The sequence below is a fragment of the Zootoca vivipara genome, chromosome 2 (genome assembly GCF_965207765.1).
Source record: "Zootoca vivipara chromosome 2, rZooViv2.hap1.1, whole genome shotgun sequence".
NCBI classification, from domain to species: domain Eukaryota; kingdom Metazoa; phylum Chordata; class Lepidosauria; order Squamata; family Lacertidae; genus Zootoca; species Zootoca vivipara.
The window spans coordinates 102575561-102599024 of NC_142584.1; the positions used below are offsets into that span (position 1 = coordinate 102575561).

The 23464-nt window shown below is 48.8% G+C and overlaps 1 protein-coding gene across 2 annotated transcripts; it reads right to left on the bottom strand.

Moving 5' to 3' along the window:
• Positions 1-41: 41 nt before the first annotated feature.
• LOC118080877 (serine/threonine-protein kinase pim-3) lies at positions 42-14245 on the bottom strand. 2 transcript variants are annotated; one of them, XM_060271268.2, is made up of 6 exons: positions 14013-14245; positions 8787-8887; positions 6552-6602; positions 6048-6414; positions 3770-3946; positions 42-1062 (listed from the first exon to the last, which is right to left on the bottom strand). In XM_060271268.2, exons 1-6 carry the CDS (start codon positions 14101-14103, stop codon positions 905-907), a joined length of 945 nt encoding a protein of 314 aa, XP_060127251.1. In that variant the 5' UTR covers positions 14104-14245; the 3' UTR covers positions 42-904. The 2 variants fall into 2 exon arrangements, with proteins under 2 accessions (XP_060127251.1, XP_034962740.1); XM_035106849.3 differs by lacking the exon at positions 14013-14245 and adding an exon at positions 9092-9311.
• Positions 14246-23464: the final 9219 nt, after the last annotated feature.

Consider the following 23464-nt stretch of genomic DNA (forward strand, 5'->3'; position numbering starts at 1 on the left):
GTCCTGGCACCAGGGGTTTTGATCAACTCCGACAAAGAAACCCAGCAACTCATGGATTTATTATTTTTCTCGTTTTCACTTATTGATGAGGTTAAGTGGGGCCTGCTTTCCCCCTGCCACCCCTTTAACTTCCCCCAAGTGAAAGGAAGAGGGGGTAAAACACACACACACATATATATTCACACACCCCACCAAGTCAAGGCACTAGAGGAAACTGGATTCAGACTTGGAATGGCTGGACAGGAATGGAAGCATGGGGGCTGTTCACAATAACCATGTCACTTTCCCGGCTGGGCCGGAGAAAACGTTTCTACGCCCAAAAAAACCACAGCAGGTAGATGATGGCCTAGCAAAAAAAAAAAACAGGAGGAAGGAAGGAAGGACCCGGGGCTCCCCACCAAAGGAACGTCATGCCAAATAAATAAGAAGCTGACCACCAGAAGAAACAACCCCCGGCACCCGCGTCACATCAAAACGCCGATCCAGTCCTGGTGCCTGAAGGTCGGTCCAGGGGTCCACCAAACTCCCAATACTGACAAAGGCGTAACAAGAGGATGCCGGCACGGACAGCTTTAAACACTGTTCACTCGCCGCCAGTCTTCTGCAGCCCCCGCTGGTGAACGGGGACAGTCCTTGTGTAAACAGAGCAGTGCTCATTGGTCTCTTTTGTCTTGGGGGGTCAGGGGCTGCACGTCAGACCCCCTGTCCAGTTGGGGTGGGCAGCGTCTCTGCCACAGACCTGGGATTTCACAAGTCACCCCCCTCCCCACGGGCAGGAGCTCAGCTATCAGCAGGAATAACAAGGCAACGAGTACGTCAGCCCGTCGTCGCAGGAGAAACCGAGCTACGTCCATCCCCTTCTGCGATGGCCCGCCCCAGTGCTGCTGTCCAGAGGCTACCAGAGTCACAGGCTCGTGCCAGCTTTGGGGACTGTGGGCTGCTGGGCTTTGCGTCCACCTTGTTCCGAGAAGGCAAGGAGCCAAGGATGGGCCAAGATCTGCTCCAGGGAAGGCCGGTTCTCCGGGGAAAGCGAGAGGCACCACTCAATCAGGTGACGGCAGTCTGTCAAAGTAGGAAAGAACCATTGTTATTACCCCGCCCAATAGGAACACACAGGAAGTTGCACAAGAGTCAAGGAAAGCTAAACTCTTCCTACACCAGAGGTTCCTAACCTGTTTCCACCACCACCACCACAGAGCACTTGAAAACTTCTGAGGGTCTTGGCACACCATTTGATGATTTTTCTGCCTGCTGTAGTAGTTGTGATGTGGTTGTGTTTTTATTGCTTTTTTTCATTTCTTAGATATTGTAGTACCGTATCAGAAGAGCATCAAACACAATGTAAGAAACAAAAGCAGCAATATTTACTTTGAAAAAATATGAAAATCGAATGTGGTCGCACTGCAAATCACCTGAATGAAGCTCGCGGACCACAGTTTCTGAACCCATGGGCCAGTGTTCGAAATTAGCCAGGCGCATTTTGCACCTGGCTATTGGCCACTTGCAACCAAGTGAAGATGCCCGGGCACCAGGATGGCGCCTGACATCTCCACCATCTGGAGGTGCAAGCCTGGGGAATCACTGGATCTTGACTGTTTCCGCACACTAATAACACATCCTGCAGAATTCTATCAGTTATATTTTATCGGCACAATTGGAATGAATTTCAGGAACCAAAATGCTTTCCTTGTGCAGCCCGAGCAGGGGTAGCGAACGACGTTATAGCTAATTTTTGTAGCTCGTCTTTACTTAACCCATCCCACTGCCCTCCTCACACAGTTGTGAAGAATATTCTGACGTTATGAATGGTCCGTGTCACCATTAAGAAAAAGAGGTAGGAACAGGCCAATATATATGTGGACTGTCCCTGGATCAAGTTACTTTTCTTGTTTAACGTTCTCAGAGTTCTTAACCTATAGCTCAAGATTGTCATCTGAAATAGCCAGATGTTTAACTGATGAACAATCACAGTCACTCCCATCCTTTGAAATGCAAGACTTTAGAGCCATCTTGCCCCAAAATGGCAACCAGACATTCTGTTTTGGTGACTGTTATCCTTGGTTTAAGGAGCCATTTAGTGCGTAGCTTACATATCTGAGTTTCTAACACTGCCCGTGGCCTAACTCTGGCTGCAAGCAGCTTTCCAGAACTTCAGAAAGGATCCTTTCCCATAAAACCCTACCTGGAGATGCTGGGGATTGATCCTGGGGCCTTCTGTGCGCAAAGCAGATGCTCTCCCAGTGAGCTACAGCCCTTCCTCATATCATCGAATAAAAGAATTGCAGGGTTGGAATGGCCCACGAGGATCATCTAAGTCAGGCACCCCCAAACTTCGGCCCTCCAGATGTTCTGGACTACAATTCCCATCATCTCTGACCACTGGTCCTGTTAGCTAGGGATCATGGGAGTTGTAGGCAAAAACATCTGGAGGGCCGCAGTTTGGGAATACCTGATCTAAGTCCAATGTTCCCCATACTTGGGTCTCCAGCAGTTTTGGACTACAATTCCTATCATCCCTGACCATTGGGTCGTGCTAGCTAGGGATGATGGGAGTTGTAGTCCAAAAACAGCTTGGGAAACACTGATCTAGTCCAACCCCTGCAATGCAGGAATCTTTTGCCCAACGTGGGGCTCGAACCCATGACCCTGAGATTAACAGCCCCATGATCTGCCTACTTGAGTTATGTTATCCCTGTCTTGCAAAGCACTTCGTGCCTTGCACCTCATTAAGAACTTATCCCAAAATGCCCTACAATTAGTCCTATTTTAAGAGATAAGGAGTTGGAAGATTTTAACTTACCCCAAGGGTATTCAGGACATTATTTACAGTAGAGCACAGCCTATTCAATTCAACAATGCTCATTTCAACTGAACCAAGCAGGAAGTGCTATGCAGATGGAGCAGACTTCAATCAGCTTTTACGAGGTAGGCCAATCCGCCCCCGAGGGCAGTATCCTGTCACATGAGCCTACCAACGCTCCATGGTCCAAACCACTGTGGCACTCCAGGGCTCAGTGACAAATTAAGTACAAAGGAGTTGCCAAATTCAAGAAGCATACATTAAGAATTCTTAAGGAACCTAGCGGTGAAATTGCTGGCCTAACAAAAATAAGCATCTTGACTGGGGAAAAAAAAGAAAGAAAGAAAAACAAAACTTGTCCTAAAGATCAGGGGTCAGCAAACTTTTTCAGGAGGGGGCCGGTCCACTGTCCCTCAGACCTTGTGGGGGGCTGGACCCACCCTCTCCCGAAAGGACACCCCTTTTCCCAAAAGGACCACGCCGCCGCCTTGTGTTCGTCATCGTCCTCTGCCTCAGCCGGGGGTCCACAAGGCCTAGAGCCCAGGCTGCTGGCCTGGGTGGTGGAGGCAGCCTCCCCGCTGCTGCCGCTTCCTCCCACTCAGCTCTTGGCCATACGCGGCCGTCTCAGTGGGAAGGAAGGGGCGTCGCCCAGAGGCGTCCGCAGCTTTGGATTGGATGCAGGAGCTTCCTGAAGCCAATCCGAAGCCATGCCAGCATCACAGAAGTCAGCCGCCGTGCCAGCTTAGCGCGGGGACTGACCGAGCGGGCGGCAGGGTCCACGGGCCGGATTTATGAGCCCGGTGGACCGCATCCAGCCCCCGGGTCGTAGCTCGCCGACCCCTACTAAAGATAGTCCACAGAATGCCAAAGTTAATTAGCCGAACATCTATCTCAAGGTAAACTGAGATACAGCCTCTTCTTGCACCCTTGCAAATATCCACTGGCCTGGGTCTAGGGTAGTGTCCGTACCTGAGGATACCCTGCAGGGGTAGTGGAGTTTCCCAAGGAGGATATCTTCATCGCGCTCGAAAGGGATGTCCCCGCACACCATGTCATAGAGCAGCACTCCCAAAGACCAGACAGTGGCAGACACGCCGTGGTACTGGTGGTATTTTATCCATTCAGGAGGGCTGTATACCCGGGTGCCTGTAAGAATGGAAAGGAGCCGGTGAAAACATACCTGGAGAGGTGCAAAAGGAAGCAGAAACAGAGCTACCAAATCCCTCCCAGGTTGCCCCTTCCTCAGCCATGTTGAGCATGACTACCACCATTGCCTAAATTCCAAGAACCAGATAGGAAATTCTTGTGTTATTTATTAAATATATATCCCACAATTTCTTCCCGAAGAAGCCCATATAAAAGACTTCCACGATGAATTGGCACTGGCACAATGCTGCTCCAGCCTCGGTTTCCCCCATCTGTAAAATGGGGTGTTTTCTCCGCAGTCTTATTTACTTAAAAGCAACGTAAAAAGCAAGACACAAGCAGAATGAGAGATGGGAAGGGAGGGCTTTTCGAGGGGATAAGTGAAATTGCGGGTCGTGTCTCAGAATAAAAACCCACCGAAATTGACAGACAGGTACTAATTTATTTCAGCAGATCCACTCTGCGTTGGAAACACCCTCAAGATGATAAATGATCCTCCATAAATAAATGAATGCCCCGAGAGAGAATTGGTTTGTGTGGAACAACATTCCATCATACGAACCTTTACCTGCATTTTGAGGTATTGCAACGTGAGATCATGTTTACAGGCCAGTGACATCTAGGCCAATGACCTTAGGGCACACACACAAGAGGACACCAATACAGATGAGGCAATCTGGAGCAACTGCGCATGCAAACAGACCAGCTAACAATTACCACTGACCAACTGGAATTCCTTCTCCGTGTAAACAGGGGACGGGGGAGAAGAGCGTAAACCAGGATGGCTACGATGAATTAAGGACTAACTCATCCAACATGACAGCAACAAGAGTGTACACCTTCAGGCCAAGAATTACGCTGCCACAAGACTTTATTTTGCAACCTGCGTTTCTCCAAATGATGTAACAATGGCATCTCTCAGCAAGAAAAAGGCCGGTCAAGCTAAGAACAGAGCAGATTGTTTAGGCCTTTAGCATACTTTACAAACGCTCAGAAGAGAACTCCCAGATCGACACTTTGCGCACAAACATGCACACCTGTTTGGTCAACTACAAAAGGCGCAACCCAAAGCCTCTGATTTTACATTGGCAATGGCACATAATGTGCTTTGCTATGTGGAAACCAGACGCGGGGAGACACTGAATTGCTCAAACCTCCAGATAACAACTTCCTGTGCCTCTCATAGGGAAACTGCAGCACATTCCTGCTACCCCTTTTCTCTCTCCCTTCTCTCTTTCTGACATCTCTTCATCTCACTCTCCTTCCCAGAAGGCTGCTAGGAGGAAGAGACAACCAGCTGTTGCCAGAGGTCTGAACTATGGTTCAGATTTAGGCCAAAGTCTGCAAAAAAATTGGCTGAGTGTGACTGCCCCGCCCCCAAACGATTCAAGTTCCTGGCTTGTTTCCTTCCTGGGTGCTTCTCTGCAAGCATGCAAGCAAACAAAGCCACCTTTTGCACCGGGACCACTGAGTCCCCAGCAGCTAAATAGAAAAAAATTCCTTCAGTAGCGCCTTAAAGACCAACTAAGTTTTTATTTTGGTATGAGCTTACGTGTGCATGCACACTTCTTCAGATACACTTGAAACAGAAGTGGCAGACCCTTATATATATATATATATACAGAGGGTGGTGGGGGTGGGTGGGAATGGGTGATGGGCTGATGGGAGTGGTAAACCTGTAGATGGCTGTTAACGACTGCTGATGACTGCAATTAGTCCTGGGGGGGGGGGGAAGCAAGGGCTGAGGCGCTAAAGAAAGCTTGATCATGCATAATGAGATAAGAATCCGATGTCTTTATTCATCCCAAGTGGCTCCATGGTTTTAAGCTTGGTAATGAGTTCCAATTCAGCAACTGTCCCCTGCAGCTGTCAACCTGGTGCCCACGAGATGTTTTGAACCACAAGCCCAAAGGTTGGCAACAGCTTGCTTACACCGACCACAGTGGAGCTGCTGCCGACTCTTTCGGCCCTCCCTGGAGATGTCAGAAATTGAACCCGGGAACCTTTTGCAAGCAAAGCGTGCGCCCTGTCACCGAGTGGTGGTCTCTGGCATATTCTCTCTCTCTCTCTCTCTCTCTCTCTCTCACACACACACACTCACCATCAAAATCTGTATAGGGGGCATCCCGAAGCAACGCCCCCGAGCCAAAGTCTATGAGCTTTAGGTCTCCCTGCAGGAGGTCGACCAGAATGTTCTCGTCCTTGATGTCTCGGTGCAAAACACCGCAGAGGTGGCAGTGGCGCACCGCCTCCACCACTTGCCGGAAGTAGCTGGCGGCCAGGCTTTCGGGGAGCGGGCCCCTGTCGGTGATGACGTCAAACAGGTCCTGGGAGACGAGGGGGCGCTCCATCACAATGAAGTACGCGTCGGGCTGCTCAAACCAATCCAGGAGGCGGATGATGCCTCGGCAGCCCGGCGAAGACACCTTCTTCAGCAGCACGACTTCCAGCGGGACCAGGGTGCCATTCTGGAGAAGGAAGCAAGGAAGGAAAGAGAGAGAAAAAGAAAGGGAGACAGGCATGAGCGCAAACCTCTGGCACTGTAGCTCAATGAGTCAGGCAGCCTCAATGGGAAGAGAAATGGTGCAAAAGAGCAGCAACTCACCATGTGTTGAAATTGCAAGACTCTGTCTTTGGCAACATATTTGATGGCCACCTGCAAAAGGAAGGAGAATGCTGTTATGAGGCAAAGCCTACTGCAGAATTCCCAGCACTATTTTGGATCCACCTTCAGCACAATCCCCATTTCACCATGCATGGAGATAAGCATGGCTGTTGTGACCCGTCTCAGGTCAGGCTGCAAGCCTGGGGAAGCGCCCAAGATGCTGGGCAGCTGCTAGGGGTTTGCCCCCCCCCCCCGCCTGCCTTGGGCTCCTTCTGATTCGTTTGTTTCTTTATTTCCAACTCGGTGTTCCAAGCAGCGTTGGGCAGCCAAGCCCAGTTGCCATTTCCCAACGATACCCCAGAGAGTAATGATTTATATGGCGGCCAGAGAGTAATGATTTATGCTGCCACCAGGGGGCGCTTTACTCAGGACCCCATTCAAACTTGAAGCCAGCCCTGCTGCAACCCAGGAGTGAGACCAGATCCAACAACCGTCTACTAGTGGACTTTTTGCACAAAGGAAAGGCATCTTCCGCAAGCTATACAAGGATTCCAACCCATGGCAGGTTGCTGAAGCTTCAAGATTATAAACAAGCAAGTTTATCAAAAAGGCCTACTTGGTACTTGTCTACTGCAGAGTTTCTCACAAATATTTTAATGGCATGCAAACCAGAATTTCAACAAACTGAAATGTCTAAATTGAACAATGTGGAATTTCCTTATGGAGTTGTTACATTTCTTTACCAAGCCTTACCAAAGGCTCTACCGAGAGAGCATTAATTATTCTTCAATTTCAGCACAAGTCATCTTAGGCTTGAGATTGCTCTAACAGAAATATCCCTTATCACGTAAGATTTTGAAGGAAAGGGTGTACCACATTACTTGTTTCAATGCTCTATATTAGAAAGAAGTAAGGTCTTAACATTTAATTGCTGGAAAAGTATACTGCCCCTCCCTACCCCCACCCCTCAGCAACATAGAACTATTTGTTGGAAATAGTAGCTTTTCTATTTTTCAACAACACCTGAATTTACTTGATCAAGAGCTCTTAAAAGTGTAGATCCATGTTTCCCAGACCCGGGTGTCCAGCTGCTTTCGGACTACAACTTCCATCATCCCTAGCTAACAGGACCAATAGTTCGGGTTGATGGGAATTGTAGTCCAAATTTGGGAAACACTGGTGTAGTAGCCATTCTGTCCCTTTGGGAATAAGAATACCTTTAAAACCCCACAATGGACCTACACTCTTTCTTCTAAAGAGAAAACCACAATTTCTCTTCTCAGGGCTTATTTTATTCGTGCTTCAAAATAGCATACTGCCCCTTGACTCTGCACCCCCCCCCAAAGTTCTTGAAAAAATACAGAACCAGGGAATTTCCACCCCTTCCCAACCCCTCCCTTCAGTACACTCCCTTCAGTTGCCCACGGACAGCCATGACTTCACCTGCAAGTCACACACAACCAATGCAACATTTTGTAACTCAAGCACAGCCAATAGCAGATAAACAGGTGTGCATCATTATTTGCTGCAGCTGTATATTATTAAACTATTACCGCTGCATTAATTTCCAAGATCGGAACTCAGCATAGCCCTGCGTGGCTATTGCACATATATTAAACAGCAGTGATGCTTTCCTCGTCACAGGATGAGTGTTGCTTGAGCGCTCTCCCCCCCCCCCCTTAATAATTATTACCAGGAAACCAGATTGATGAGCCACTGTGTGCTCCAAGCGCCTGAAGTGGAGCCAAAGGCTCAGGAGTTCAGGCGCATCACTCATCGAGGACAGTAACGCACCCTTCTGAGAAACAGAACAGGTTGGAGAAAGGGAAACCGAGCCGATAACCTGGGATTCAAAGCAGCCAGCGCGCATGGTGCAGCCCCGAATTGAGCAAGAGTCACGCCTCTCTTTCCCCTTTTGTTCGTTGCTGGCTTCTCTTTCTCTCTCTCTCTCTCGCGGATCATTAATTCCACCCCAGCCCTCAGAATAGCACAAGTATACAATTTATTTCCATCTCTCCTAAAAGCCGCCGGGTCGGCTCCTCGTGCTACATTTGGCCATTTCAGTAGCGCGTGCTGCATGTGTAAGATATACGTATTATACATTTACGTGTTTGTGTGCGTTTGTGTGTGTAGCTAGACACACAAACACACAAGTAATGTACATCTACACATGCACGCGCGACTGATATATACTGTATACGGTATATAGAGAAAAGACGCCGATCGGTCACTCACCGGGAGAGAATCGCTGAGCCGGGTCCCCGCGTAGACGGTGCCGAAACCGCCGCTCCCAATCAACGCTCCCAAGCGGTAGCGCGTCTCCAAGGTCGCCTTCCCTGGGGTGGGGGGGGGGAGGAGAGAAAAGGAAAGAAGCGCATCAGCGTGGCGAGTTCTGCCGGGACCCGCCCAGCCAGCCAGACACCCAGACTTTCACCCACACCGGCTGCGGTTTGCTTGCAAACAACAACGAAAACCACCAAGCTCGCTCGCTCCATTCACAAAAACCGCCGCACGTGCTCCTTGTTGTTGCTGCTGCGTACCCGCGGAGCGAGGCGCCTCTTCGGCGGCATCGGCGGTCGGCGGCCCTTCGGGACCCTGGTGGCAAATAGGGCCTTGAGCCAAGAGCATGGCCTGATAAGTCGGGTCCTCTCCGGCCAAATATTGCCTCGCGTGTGTTTGTGTGTATGTGTGTGGCCGCTTGGCGCTCCTCCCCCCCACCGCGTGCGCCTTTGAATTCCTTCGCTTTTACGAACGTTCCAACTCCACGCCGACCCTAGCCAATGGCGGGGCGAGCTGGAGAAAGCCGCGAAAAAGCCGAGCCAATCAGAAGAGGCGTGTGTGGGGTAAAAGGAGGAGGACTTTTCGGCCGCCGACAGGGCGAGGCTTGAAACCGGCAGGGGTTGAAACAGTCGAGGGGAGAAGCGCGCACGGCAATAAAAACGTGGCGGGGTGCGCAGCAGGCAGGAGTCCTTTAAACGAATTGGAAGGGCAACGGCAGCCAATCGAGGAGAGGCGCGCGAGGACCCTTTACGCTTCTCGCCGCCGCCGCCGCTTTTTTTTTTTTACCCACGTGCGATATAGTATTTTAAAGTTGGCGCTCGCAAAGTCCGCTTTTTGCAAATCCTCTGCATCAACGCGCTCCCCCGGGCCCCACCCCGCCTTCACCGGCAGAATTTTTGCAGCCTGAGGCCAGCTCTTGGAAAGCTTCGCCGGGAGCTCTCCTGTCCTGGACATTAAAAGCCATCGCTCGATCAGCCCTCTTTCGTCTTTCCGAAGTGTGGGCTGAGTTGCAACCATCAACGGCTGTGAAGTAGGAGGAAGAGGTGGGGGAAACTTTCCTCGCCCTCCGGCCCAGCCTCCACTGATTCACGGGCGAGCGGGGCACTCTGCTCGCCTTCCGCCTCTTTAATTAAATAGCAAGTGGCACAACTGCTCCCAGCGTCCCACCCACCCACTTAAAAAAAAAGCAGTCTTAAAATGCAGATTTGCTCTCCCCCCCCCACTTGATTTGCTTGACCAGAGACCCTGAGTGTCCAGCAGAAGGCATATTCTCCTGGCGCCCCCTTCATTGCCATGGTGGTACAAGTTTATTTATTATTCATTTATTAAATGTCTATACCGCTGTTCATTTGAGGATCACAAGACAGTTTACAATATAAAAACACAAATATAAATACCATAAAGGTAAAGGGGCCCCTGACCATCAGGTCCAGTCGTGTCCGACTCTGGGGTTGCGGTGCTCATATCGCTCTATAGGCCGAGGGAGCCGGCGTTTGTCCGCAGACAGCTTCCGGGTCATGTGGCCAGCATGACAAAGCTGCATCTGGCGAACCAGAGCAGTGCACGGAAACGCCGTTTACCTTCCCGCCGGAGCAGTCCCTATTTATCTACTTGCACTCTGATGTGCTTTCGAACTGCTAGGTGGGCAGGAGCTGGGCCCGAGCAACAGGAGCTCACCCCGTTGCAGGGATTTGAACCTTCTGATCAGCAAGCCCTAGACTCTGTGGTTTAACCCACAGCGCCACAAACAAAATCAATACCCCCCCCCAAAACACACACATAGTTTAAAAGACCATGGATTGATTAGTTAGTTAGCCCAAGGCCTGGTTATAGAGAGACGTTTTTGCCTGTAATGAAGGCATCCAGTGAGCATCCCAGGGGAGAGCATTCCACAAGTGGGGAGCCACCACAAAAAAGGCCCAGTCTCGTGTTGGCTCCCCCCAGGCCTCGCATGAAGAAGAGCCTCAAATGGTAAGCACAGGGTCAGTTCAAACCTCAAGGACCGGGAAAGGTGGCCCTAGAGGTATTGCAGCTCGTGGGACCTTTACTGTTCTGCACAGCTCTCCCTAATATGGAGCACAGCAGCGCTTTCTCAAGGTCTAGACCAGGCATCCCCAAACTGCGGCCCTCCAGATGTTTTTGCCTACAACTCCCATGATCCCTAATTAAGAGGACCAGTGGTCAGGGATGATGGGAATTGTAGTCCAAAACACCTGGAGGGCCGAAGTTTGGGGATGCCCAAAGCATTTCCTGCCACAAAGCCAGACCCAGCCGCTCAGCCATTCAGAACGTATGTCAACAAAGACGAAAACTGCTGTTTTGCAAACCCGCGGCACTAGCCAACGTACCCCCTTCTATGACACTGCTTTTTGCATTCTGGAAATGGAAGTGGAAATGCCCTGGCGTGTAACACTCTCTTGGCTGCCTAGGTCAAAAGTTAGCTAAAACATATCACCAGAGACCAGCCTCCAATGCTACCGGTATAATAAAGAAACCCAGGCTTTGTAGTTAGCTACGTATATCACTGCCACCACATCATCGTTTCAAAAGGCTGCATTTTACTAATATTATAGGATCGGCCTCAATGCATATCTGCCACCAGTGCATGGACTTGGGACTGATCAATCCGAGCACACGTTGCATATTCTCAGCCATAAATCCTTTCCTCTTTAAAGCAGGGCGTGAGCCAGCTACGGAAATGACTAACAACAACAATCCCATTGACTCAAAGTGAGGAGTACGTTGCAGCCGAGCAGATACCCCCAAATCAGTGTAAATCATCCAGCGACACACCAGGTGACCACATCACCTTTTCCATCGCAGCAGAGCAAGTTTCACTTTCCCGCAAAGGCGAGCTTCAAAATGATAAGCCAAGCCTTTTCCTATCTATCTAAGCTCCCTTGGAATGCCCGGAATGCCCCCAAGACAGGGAGCAATAGCCATAAACGCTTTGATACGGGACTGCCCACGTCACAGAGCACAACAGCAAGGCAGAGCCACGAGGCAGGGGCGATGTTTGCTCAGCCCCAAGAGAGGGCTAGTCTGTGGGTTTGGTGATGGGGCAAGAATTTGCAGTCGTTTCCTGCCTGCTGGACAGATAAACAGGCAAATTTGTTGTTTGTGTACCTTTGTGGGAGACAACACAAGCACAGCCACATGGGATAAAGCCGCGAGGCCAAAGTCCTGGCTGGGTCCTAAAGCATCATTCCAAAAATAAATCACTGGGAATGTCCCAGAGGGATGCAAAATACCATGTGTTTCTTCCTCAGGGGCAGGTAGTCATTGAGCAGAGGAGGAAAGGATCATGCCAACCTATTTCCCCCCTCCCCACCCCACTCTCAGTTAGGCTAAAGGTAGCTCAGATTTTCAGTCATCTCCCTGTGTCAATAAAACAAAGGAGAACCCCATTTACTATAGGTACAGGTGCTGGGGGTGTCACATAGGCCTGGCCCTACCATTAGGCAGAGTGAGGTAACTCCTTCAGGCAGCAGATAGTCTTGTGGGGACGAGTGTCCCCCTAAGCAAGCCTCAGGGAAGGTGGATGGTGTTGTCCTGGGACAGGTGCCGAGCTGCCAGTTTGACCAGCTTGTTGGGGGGCGGGAGGTGTGCTGTGTCCCTTGCCTCAGGCAGCAAAGTGTTTTGGGCCGGCCCCGTTGTTGCATGTGCAGCTGAGTGATGGAAAAGGCAGAGAGCTAAGAGAAAGGCCTCCTTTATATCTTGCCTCTGCTACGAACTCACTAATGCAGATAACATTACTGGCCTATCTTACAGGGTCGTCGTAACAATTAAGGAGGCAATTATGTGAAATACGTTGAAAGAGCAGCAAAGGAGAGAGGTCAATTATTTTTAAGGGCGACACTCTTTCTGGTCAGCAAAGTCTGCCGACCCAACCAGCAGACTGCTTATTCTTTTCTTTTTTTTAACAGCTGTTGTGACACCAAAGAGTCCACCCTGGGAGGGTTTCAAGGCCATGTGCAGAAAACAAGGCAAGATTCTTCTCTCCTCCTCCACCCACCATTCAACTCAGTGGACACCAATGGGTGTTTAATTTGCGTACACATTTAAATTGCGTACACCTTTCCCACATTTCCTGCAGAGCAGCTCAAGGCCACCTTGCATGGCTTTCTCCCTCGCCCCCATCTTGCCCTCTTAGCAACAACAGTCCTGTAAAAGGTAGGTTAGGCGGAGCAATGGTGACTGGCCCAGTGTCACCCAGTGAATGTCACGCCTAACTGGTTTTCCAGGGGTGGGGAACCTGTTGCCTTTTGGATGCTGTTCAACTCCTGCCAGTCCTAACCAGTATAGCCAAGGGTTTTGTGGATGGTGGGAGCTGCAAGTCCAACGGTGAGCAACAGGTCCCCAAAAAATAATAAAATGAAGCTTTTAAACGCAGTAGCAAAGGAACTCAGAAAACCAGCCGCCGCCTGCAGAGGTCAGCACTGAGCGGTAATGGAAATCTCCCGGAGCCGAGTTTCTCAAGAGCCGCGCGCCCGCTCCCACAAGCCAAGGAAATAACCGCTCCAACTTCTGCAAATGTACGACACATTGACGGAATCATAGAATCGTAGAGCTGGAAGGGGCCACCAGGGTCATCTAGCCCAACCCCCTGCAATGCAGGAATCTTTTAGCCCAAGATTGGGCTTCCATCGTTAATTCGCATTCTTAGCAAGCGGATCAAAGAAAAGGAGGGGAGGAGAAGTGGAGTTTCACGGCCCTGCGAGCGGCTTTAAGGCATTTGGCGGAGGGACGCGTCGCTCCTCACGGATCCCCAGCATTGACTAAAAGCAATCTGATCGCAGACTCGTGTCCACGATCCGGCCACCCACTGCAGCCTCGCTAGTGCCATCTGATCAGAGAGGGGATGTCACCTTCCATGGTGGGACTGCTATTCATTTGATCTCCCCAGGGGACTGTGGCTCATTCGGAGGAGCGCAAGGAGTTAGGGAGCCTCTCGTAGAAAAGTCTCAGCAAATTAAGTTTGCACAAGGCTGCGAGAATTAAACCAATAATGCAAAGCTTGCGGCGCAACTAAGAGGTGCCCCCTCCCCTTTTATTTTGATGGGCTCTCAGAAGTTTTGACACTGAGCAGCAGGAAGCCCGCTGCAAAGACGAGTCAGACCCCATTGCAAGAAAAGGGATCCGCTCTGACCCCGACTCTTATCAAGCCGCGGAGCAACTCACCCTGCGCCGGTTCGTCTTTGGGGAACGCCGCCGAGCTGAGCATGCTGCAGCGGTGCATGTTGGGAGGGTAAAGCACCTGCACCGAGGACATCGCGGCCCCAATTCGGGCAAAACGAGGGGAAAGTTGCGAAGAAGTTGTAGCAGAAGCGCAGCTCCGACGACACCGGAGCCGCAACCTGAATCCCCGGGGAAGCCTCTCGGGGTTGGAGACGGGCGGAGAGGCACGCCCACCGCGGCTAAGCCACGCCCTCCCGTCTGATACAGCCACGCCCCCTTTCCCCCTTCCCGAGCTCCGCCCTTCTGGGTGGGCTTGGCCAGGCTATTGGTCGCTCTGGCTTCGCTTCCATGCACTGTCAGGGGCATTTGCGCTGCTGGAAGCGGATTCTTCAAAAAGGAGCAGCAGTCTCCGCCAACGATCGCACGTGGAAACGGCGCAAAAGAATATCTAAGGCCGGGGTCGCCTGCCAGAGTGCGCCAAACACGAGTTAAAAATAAGACCCGTGTGGCATTTAAGAAACTTAAAACTTTATGATGGGTTAAGCCGACCCCAGTAGACTTCATTAGTTGCGTGAAATAAAATCCCGGAATAATCACTCCGGAGAGGCAGCGTGGTGTATTGGTTAGAGTGTCAGGCTAGGACCTGGAAGACCAGGGTTTGAATCCCTATTCGGACAAGAAGAGTATTGGGTGGACTTCGGCCAGTCTTGCTCTCTCAGCTTAACCACCTCATTAAAAATAAAATAAAAAATACTGTGAAAATAAGAAACCATGGCTGGTTTCTGCTGGCATTCAAGACTGGCCCATGGGAGAAGCAAGAACCTCTTGGAGTGTAATACTGTGACCCACTCCATCAGAGACTCAGGTTGTATATATATAAAAAGGTAAAGGGACCCATGTGTGTGCAAATATATCATAAAGACACCACCGTCTCCATTGTGCCACATGTCCAAAGGAAACACAAGCCCTGGGTTAGCCCCTGGATCCCTGGAATTTTGCACCTCTTGGGGATTGGGGTGGTGAGCAACAATATTTAACCAGTACTAGGACTCAGTTCTAATACAGTCATACCTTGGTTTAAGTACACTTCGGTTTGAGTACTTTCAGTTTAAGTACTCCGCGGACCCATCTGGAACGGATTAATCCACTTTCCATTACTTTCAGTGGGAAAGTTCACTTCAGGTTAAGTACGCTTCAGGTTAAGTACGGACTTCCAGAACGAACCAATTACACTCATACTTCAGGTTAAGTACGCTTCAGTTTAAGTACTCCGTGGACCGTCTGGAACGGATTAATCCACTTTCCATTACTTTCAATGGGAAAGTTCGCTTCAGGTTAAGTACGCTTCAGGTTAAGTACGCTTCAGGTTAAGTACGCTTCAGGTTAAGTACAAACGTCCGGAACCAATTGTGTACTTAAACCGAGGTACCACTGTACTGCAAGTATTGCCAATTAGCTGTGTCATCCTTAGGAAAATTAAAAGCATGCTTCTGTTCCACCTGGTCATTACAAGAAACCCATATCCAAGAACCACTACCTTCTTTTCCCTCCTTGCTCCCAATCCCTTTTCTTTTTGTGTTATCACTGACCTTGCTGGGGGCTAAAAATGCTAATAGCACTGAATCAGAGTGCAAAGCACATTGTTCACCTTATTGGGCTGCTTGCCCTCACACAGCAGGTTTGTGAAGTAGGAAAGGGAATGACATGGCTACCCGGCAGACAGAACTTATCGGTGGTGGCCCCATAGTTAAAGCCTGATCATCTACTAACTAGAGACATTGTAAATCTTTCCTATCATAACTGGATCCTGATGAGTAAGAATAAACTGTTCATTGTGCATTAGGCATTTTTATACAGTGGTACCTCGACTTACGAAGACGATCCATTCCACGGCCGTCTTCATAAGTCGAGGTTCTTGGTTGTCGAAGCATGCGTAGAACACGCGTGTCGGGGTGAAAAGACTTCCGGGGTTGTCGACTTTGGAAGTCGAAACCTTTGGAAGTCGAAGTGTTCGGATGTCGAGGTATGACTGTATTGATTATTTAACGACGACGACAACAAGAACATTTATTAATTGCTTCCCATGAGGCACCTCAAAGCAATTTACAATAAGACAGAAACACATGAAAAACTGCTGGCTATATAAAAACAGTGAAAACAATTGCATATCTAACATTATTCTATATTCTATGTTTTTATGTAATAATAATAATATTATTTATATTATTTATTTAAAAGCAACAATGAGTACATATAAAACAATTAAAACAACAACAATTACATATATAAAGTTCATTTTATTATATTGTTATAGGGGAATTATAGTTTATATAATTAGCTTTTCCAACATGAGCTTCCAAAGTGGACTGGACTACAAATCAAACACACACACACACACACACAGAGGACCACATTATAAATTGTACAGGCACCCCACAAGCCCTCATAATAGACGGTTAATACAATATGGTTAATCATTACGCCTTATGAAGCAGCTCCCTGATGTCATGCTGGCAGAGCAAAGCAGCAGCTAAAGGCCTGTTTACTGATATATAACCAGAGCTACTCACTATCACATGGCAACCGCGGAGGGCTCTCAGTGTGTCCAAGCTGCTGGGCCGGAGCAAACTGTCCATTCTCTTTCCTTGTGGCAGCGTGTGATGTTCTTCACTAGAACTCAGCTGCCCCTGGGCCAGCAATTGACTTTGGACAAAGCAAATTGCATTATTTCCCATGAGAATTTGCTTTCTCCGGGATCTTGCCTACTGCACTAACTGTAGTTAGATGCTCTAGAAAAGGCTGTAATATCCGTATGGTTACGCCTACCCCTCTTCTCCAAGTGGTGAGAAGTTCCAGGCTCTCAGCTCTTACCTGGGCTTGGTTTCCCACAGAAGGAGGTCGCTGGAGGCTTATTGGCATTTTGCTATATTTGCATCAATTTACAAATATACAGGTTGTACATAGATGGAGACACAGTTTATATGGCTTAGCGACAGTGATTAACTGGCTATGAGAAGGACTTATCCTGTCTTGGGAGAGGTGAATCTGTCAATTGTGTTTTCTCCCAGTTCCTAATTTTTTCTAACCTTATGTTAAGTGCCCCACATTCCCACCTCACTTTGTGATTTATATATTTACAGTCATACCTCGGTTTAAGTATGCCTCGGTTTGAGTACTCTTCAGTTTAAGTACTCCGCGGACCCGTCTGGAACGGATTAATCCACTTTCCATTACTTTCAATGGGAAATAAAAAATTCCTTCAGTAGCACCTTAAAGACCAACTAAGTTTATATTTTGGTATGAGCTTTCGTGTGCATGCACACTTCTTCAGATACACTAGAAACAGAAGTGTCAGACCCTATATATATACAGAGGGTGGTGGGGGTGGGTGGGAATGGGAGATGGGCTGATGGGAGTGGTAAACTTGTAGATGGATGTTAATGGCTGCTGATGGCTGCAATTAGTCCTGTGCTGAGGTGCTAAAGAAAGCTTGATCATGCATAATGAGATAAGAATCCGATGTCTCTATTCATCCCAGGTGCTTCCATGGTTTTAAGCTTGGTAATGATTTCCAATTCAGCAACTTCCCTTTCCAGTCTGTTCCTGAAATTTCTCTGTAATAAAACAGCTGCTTTGAGATCTTGTATAGAATGTCCTGGGAGATTGAAGTGTTCTCCTACTGGTTTTTCAGTCTTATGGTTCCTGATGTCAGATTTATGTCCATTTATCCTTTGGCGTAGGGTTTGGCCTGTTTGTCCAATATAGAGAGCTGAAGGGCACCGTTGGCATTTGATGGCATACACAATGTTAGAGGATGAGCAATTAAATAGTCCTGAGATGGTATGTTGGATGTTGTTGGGGCCAGTAATGATGTTGTCCGGGTGTATGTGGCAGCAAAGTTGGCATCTGGGTTTATTGCAGGCTCTGGTACCAGTGCCCATGTTAAGTCTGGTGGTTGTATTATTGTGGGTGAGGAGTTGTTTAAGATTGGGTGGCTGTCTGTCTGTTTCAATGGGAAAGTTCGCTTCAAGTTAAGTACGCTTCAGGTTAAGTATGGACTTCCAGAACCAATTACACTCATACCTCGGGTTAAGTATGCTTCAGGTTGAGTACTCCGCGGACCCGTCTGGAACAGATTAATCCACTTTCCATTACTTTCAATGGGAAAGTTCGCTTCAGGTTAAGTACAGACTTCCGGAACCAATTGTGTACTTAAACTGAGGTACCACTGTACTTAAAAGCCGCCATGTGTTTTAATGCAATTTTCTCCTGATATTCACATTTGTATGCTATTTTGATTAATATATACACATTTTTAGAAAACATTTTCCCCTAATATACTACATTTTTGTATGTTATACTCACTAACAAATGCCTTCTCATGTGTACTTTGCTATGTTATGTTGCGCTGTACACATTACACGCCTGGAGAAATTCATTGCAAATTTTGAAAGGCAGCCCTGTTTCAGTTCTCGTATGGTTTTGGGACTTGCAAATGAGCGAGGGTTCAGCTTTAATTGCAAACTGAATTGAATGTCCATCCCATCCCTAAATCCTGTGCTGCCCCCAACAAGCGTCTCCTAATGGTGGGGAAGAAATGGTGGCTCCTCACCTTGGGAGCCAACTCCTAGGGGCTTCGGCCCCAACAATAACCTATTTGAGGGGCATTCCCATTCAAATGGGGTGTGTGCACTGCATCATGTGATCGATGATGCGGGGCAGGACTCACCTGGGCCCCCACAATATTTTATTCAAGTTGGCACCCCAGCTCCCCATCCCCTGACCGATGTTAAAGAAGCAGCAGAGTGACTTGGAAGAGGTATTGCTCCACATATTTGGGTCCTAAGTCATTTAGGTTTTAAAGGCAAGCACCTTAAATTGGGCTCAGAAGCAGACAGGTAGCCCATGCAATTCTTTAAGGATTGGTGCAATATGATCTGCCCTGGCTGGTCCAGTTGGCATTGTGGCCACTCATTGAAGCTTCCGATTCGTCTTCCAAGGGCAGCCCCACGAATAACTCCTTCAAGTAATCCAAACTGGAGGTTACAAGAGAACTCTCTCAAAGCCTCTCTGTTTTCAAGTTCCACTATCAACCATGTTGATCTCTGTCCCTTTCCAAAGGGCCCGGTGACAGTTTGTTGTGACATTAACTTAGTCAACTGAGTTCGCTGACACGGCAGAGTCAACAAATCCTAAATATTTCTGGGGGAGAACCTGGTAACCACGCTGGACTCTGCTGGGATGTGTCCTTCGTGGCATGCTTGCCCTTTGACCCCGGGGGAAACGGAAGCTAACTAAGATAGTTTCCCTTCAGGGGGGTTGACCATTCAGCGCTTGGAGTCAACTGGTTAACTGTTAGGGCTGCCACACGTCCGGAATTTCCCAGAATACAGCAGTCGGAAGCAATGTCCGGGCGGAAATCGGGGGAAAATGCATGGGAAAATCTGGACGTATGGCAACCCATGTCAGCAGTGTCAGGGGTTTGTGGTTTTTTTTTTTTTTGCCAATTTCCCTTTAAAACAGTTTTTTTTTGCAATTTTGCTGAAAAGGCTCAACATCTTTGGCAAAAAAACAACCCAAACAAACAAATCATCACTTTTAAAAATATGGCAACCCTTATCTGTCTATCTATCTACAGTGGTACCTCGCTTTACGAACACAATTGGTTCCGGAAGTCTGTTCATAAACTGAAGCGTTCATAAACTGAAGCGAACTTTCCCATTGAAAGTAATGGAAAGTGAATTAATCCGTTCCAGATGGGTTCGCGGTGTTTGTAAACCGAAAATTCGTAAACCGAGGTGTTCATAAACCGAGGTTCCACTCTATCTATCTATCTATCTATCTATCTATCTATCTATCTATCTATCTATCTATCTATCTATCTATCATCTATCTATCCTACAGGGTTGTCATGTGGGGGGCAGGGGGCTGAGCCCCTAAAAAAAAAATTCAGGGAGGATGCTAGGACCTCTCAATATTTGACGGCCTTATGACAGGCCCTGTCAAGCCTTCCTGCAGCCCCACCCTGACCTACATATTGCCATGCCTGGCGGCCCCTACCCACAGCCACACAGGACACCCCCCCACGGCCTCCCTGAAGCCATGGTGGGTTTAGCCACGCCTTCCCACATCTACAACAGACCCTGTATGGCCTCCTCCCACTATGTGATGTCACACACACATGCCGGGGCCCCCAAAGTTGGGAGGGACAACTGCTATCCTATGTTTCTTCTAAGGAGCTCAAGGTGGCGTATATGGCTCTGCACCCACCACCTGCATATTATCCTTCCAACAACCCTGTGAGGTAGGTTAGAGCTGAGAGAATGTGACTGGCCCCAAGGTCAGTGAGCTTCCTGGCTGAGTGGGGATTTGAAGCCCTAACCACTACACGGCACTGCCTCTCCAGGCACAGAGCAAAGACGTCCTTCCTTTAGCTTGTTGTAAATCTCCCACCATGCATTGGATAACCCACCCCCCAACCCCTGGTTCTGGTGGGAGAGGGAGGAAAACATCTCCCTATGTTAATAAATGAGCAAAAATCAAAGCGAAAAACCCAACTTTCATCCTGGAGATGAGCCCTAGAATGGCTCCCGTAATGCAGACAGGATTTGTATCAGAGTACAGTACTCACTTTTTGCTTTCTAAAAAGGCAGGTGCTGTACACTACTACCTGAAAATCTTGCCTCTAATCCCAGGTATGTGGGTATTAGTTAACCTCAGAGACATTATTTTCTCATTACTCCATATGCTCCCAGACCTAACCACTGGCAAGGCGATTAATTGGTTTCCAAGGAACAGGAACAGCTCAGATTAAGCCCCGTGCATACTCAAGATAATTTAATACCAATTAGGTGCCTTTAATGACTCTGGCTTGGATCCAAACTCACCCCTCTTGCTCATAGAAAGGCTGCTTCCAGCTTAGCAGACAAACATTTTGTACGGAAGGCTATCCCAAATCCACACAAAAAAAGCTCCAATTTGTGCAAGTCATTGTAAGCACAAGGCTTTTGTACAATGCAAGCTGTTTTTGGGCTCTTTTCATGTCCACCGGAACGTTTATGCACCGGAACAGTCTGCATCTTCCAAGAGGGCCTCTAATTTTAAAGAAGGAGAAGACTTTGCATGCAGCATGCAAGTTTCAGCCTGGCAGGAGCTGGCTGCATACACTGTCTGGTGCGTGTGTGTGTGTGTGTGTGTGCCTGTGCCTGTGCCTGTGCCTGTGCCTGTGCCTGTGCCTGTCTTCTCTGCTCCCCTCTCCCAATTAAGCTCTGTCTCCAGGTGCTAAAGGTTCCCTGGACAGTTAAGTCCAGCCAAAGACGACTATGGGGTTGTGGCGGTCATCTCGCTTTCAGGCCAAGGGAGCCGGCGTTTGTCCACAGACAGCTTTCTGGGTCATGTGGCCAGCAAGACTAAACTGCTTCTTGCACAACAGGACACGGTGACGGAAACCAGAGCTCATGGAAAGCCATTTACCTTCCCGCCACAGCAATACCTATTTATCTACTTGCCCTGGCGTGCTTTCAAGCTGCTAGGTTGGCAGGAGCTGGGACAGAACAACAGGAGCTCACCCCGTCACGGGGATTCCAACTGCCGACCTTCTGATCGGCAAGTCCAAGAGGCTCAGTGGTTTAGACCACAGTGCCACCCGTCCCTCCCTTGACCTCACCAGGGGCCACCCCTAGATCTCAGGATTGGGCCCTGATATGTCAGGGTCTGAGGTGTTCCTCACCAGGCAACCCTCATCACAATTGTGGCTTAGTAATAGGTAAGGGACCCAGGTGGCGCTGTGGTTAAACCACTGAGCCTAGGGCTTGCTGATCAGAAGGTCGGCGGTTCGAATCCCTGCAACGGGGTGAGCTTCCGTTGCTTGGTCCCAGCTCCTGCCAACCTAGCAGTTCGAAAGCACATCAAAGTGCAAGTAGATAAATAGGAACCGCTACAGCGGGAAGGTAAACGGCGTTTCCATGTGCTGCTCTGGTTTGCCAGAAGCGGCTTTGTCATGCTGGCCACATGACCTGGAAGCTGTACGCGCTCCCTCGGCCAATAATGTGAGATGAGCGCGCAACCCCAGAGTCGGTCACGACTGGACCTAATGGTCAGGGGTCCCTTTACCTTTAATAGGTAAGTATCGTGCACGACTCCATCGTGTCAATCAGATTTCTGGTCCTACAGTTTTGTACTTTCCATGCTGTGCTGCTGATGTGTCACGATATCTGGCCTTTTGGGTTGATCCATCTGTTAATCCTTCCCTTCCCCACATTAAAACAAAGCAAGTGTGGTCTTGAACCCACAACCTAAAAAAGAAACCCACAAAGCTGTACGCCCTTTATGCTAAAGCCCTCATCCTTTTATACTAGAACCCTCATCCGCATTAGCCCTTTTATCACTTTTTTTTTTTACTCATACCAAAAAAGTCTCTCTCACACACGCTTTTTCCTCTGATCATTTTTAAGGTGACCTTTCCAAGATCCCTCAGCATATCGGTAGCAAAGCCAGAAATAGAACTGGCCTCCTGCCTTTCAGGTCAGGCAATGGCATCTAGTGATCTGGAAAACCTACGCTAAGGGGGAGGGGGGGGATGTGTTCAAACCCTTTAGAAGAGGGCTTCCCAAACTTGGGTCTCCTGCTGTTGTTGGACTACAACTCCCATGATCCCTAGCTAGAAGGACCAGTGGTCGGGGATGATGGGAACTGCAGTCCCCCAAAAGAGAAGAAGCTAGAGACCCATGTTTGGGAAACCCTTCATGTTTGGGAATCCAGGGTGGATTTCAGTCTACTGCCCCTCACAGCAGAACAGCAATATATGCATATCTGCATATCTCTATATGCAATATATATTGTTGTTGTTTAGTCGTTTAGTCGTGTCTGACTCTTCGTGACCCCATGGACCATAGCACGCCAGGCACTCCTGTCTTGCACTGCCTCCCGCAGTTTGGTCAAACTCATGTTCGTAGCTTCGAGAACACTGTCCAACCATCTCGTCCTCAGTCGTCCCCTTCTCCTAGTGCCCTCAATCTTTCCCAACATCAGGCTCTTTTCCAAGGATTCTTCTCTTCTCATGAGGTGGCCGAAGTATTGGAGCCTCAGCTTCAGGATCTGTCCTTCCAGTGAGCACTCGGGGCTGATTTCCTTCAGAATGGATAGGTTTGATCTTCTTGCAGTCCATGGGACTCTCAAGAGTCTCCTCCAGCACCATAATTCAAAAGCATCAATTCTTCGGCGATCAGCCTTCTTTATGGTCCAGCTCTCACTTCCATACATCACTACTGGGAAAACCATAGCTTTAACTATACGGACCTTTGTCGGCAAGGTGATGTCTCTGCTTTGTAAGATGCTGTCTAAGTTTGTCATTGCTTTTCTCCCAAGAAGCAGGCGTCTTTTAATTTCGTGACTGCTGTCACCATCTGCAGTGATAAAGGAGCCCAAGAAAGTAAAATATGCAAAATATGCATATC

Excerpts from the sequence above, each read along its gene's own strand:
- LOC118080877 (XM_060271268.2), bottom strand. The coding sequence starts at position 14,103 with ATGTCCTCGGTGCAGGTGCTTTACCCTCCCAACATGCACCGCTGCAGC. Across the intron at positions 6,603-8,786 it reads GGCTCAGCGATTCTCTCCCG|GTGGCCATCAAATATGTTGC; the intron begins GTGAGTGACCGA and ends TTCCTTTTGCAG. Across the intron at positions 3,947-6,047 it reads CCCCTATACAGATTTTGATG|GCACCCGGGTATACAGCCCT; the intron begins GTGAGTGTGTGT and ends CCATTCTTACAG.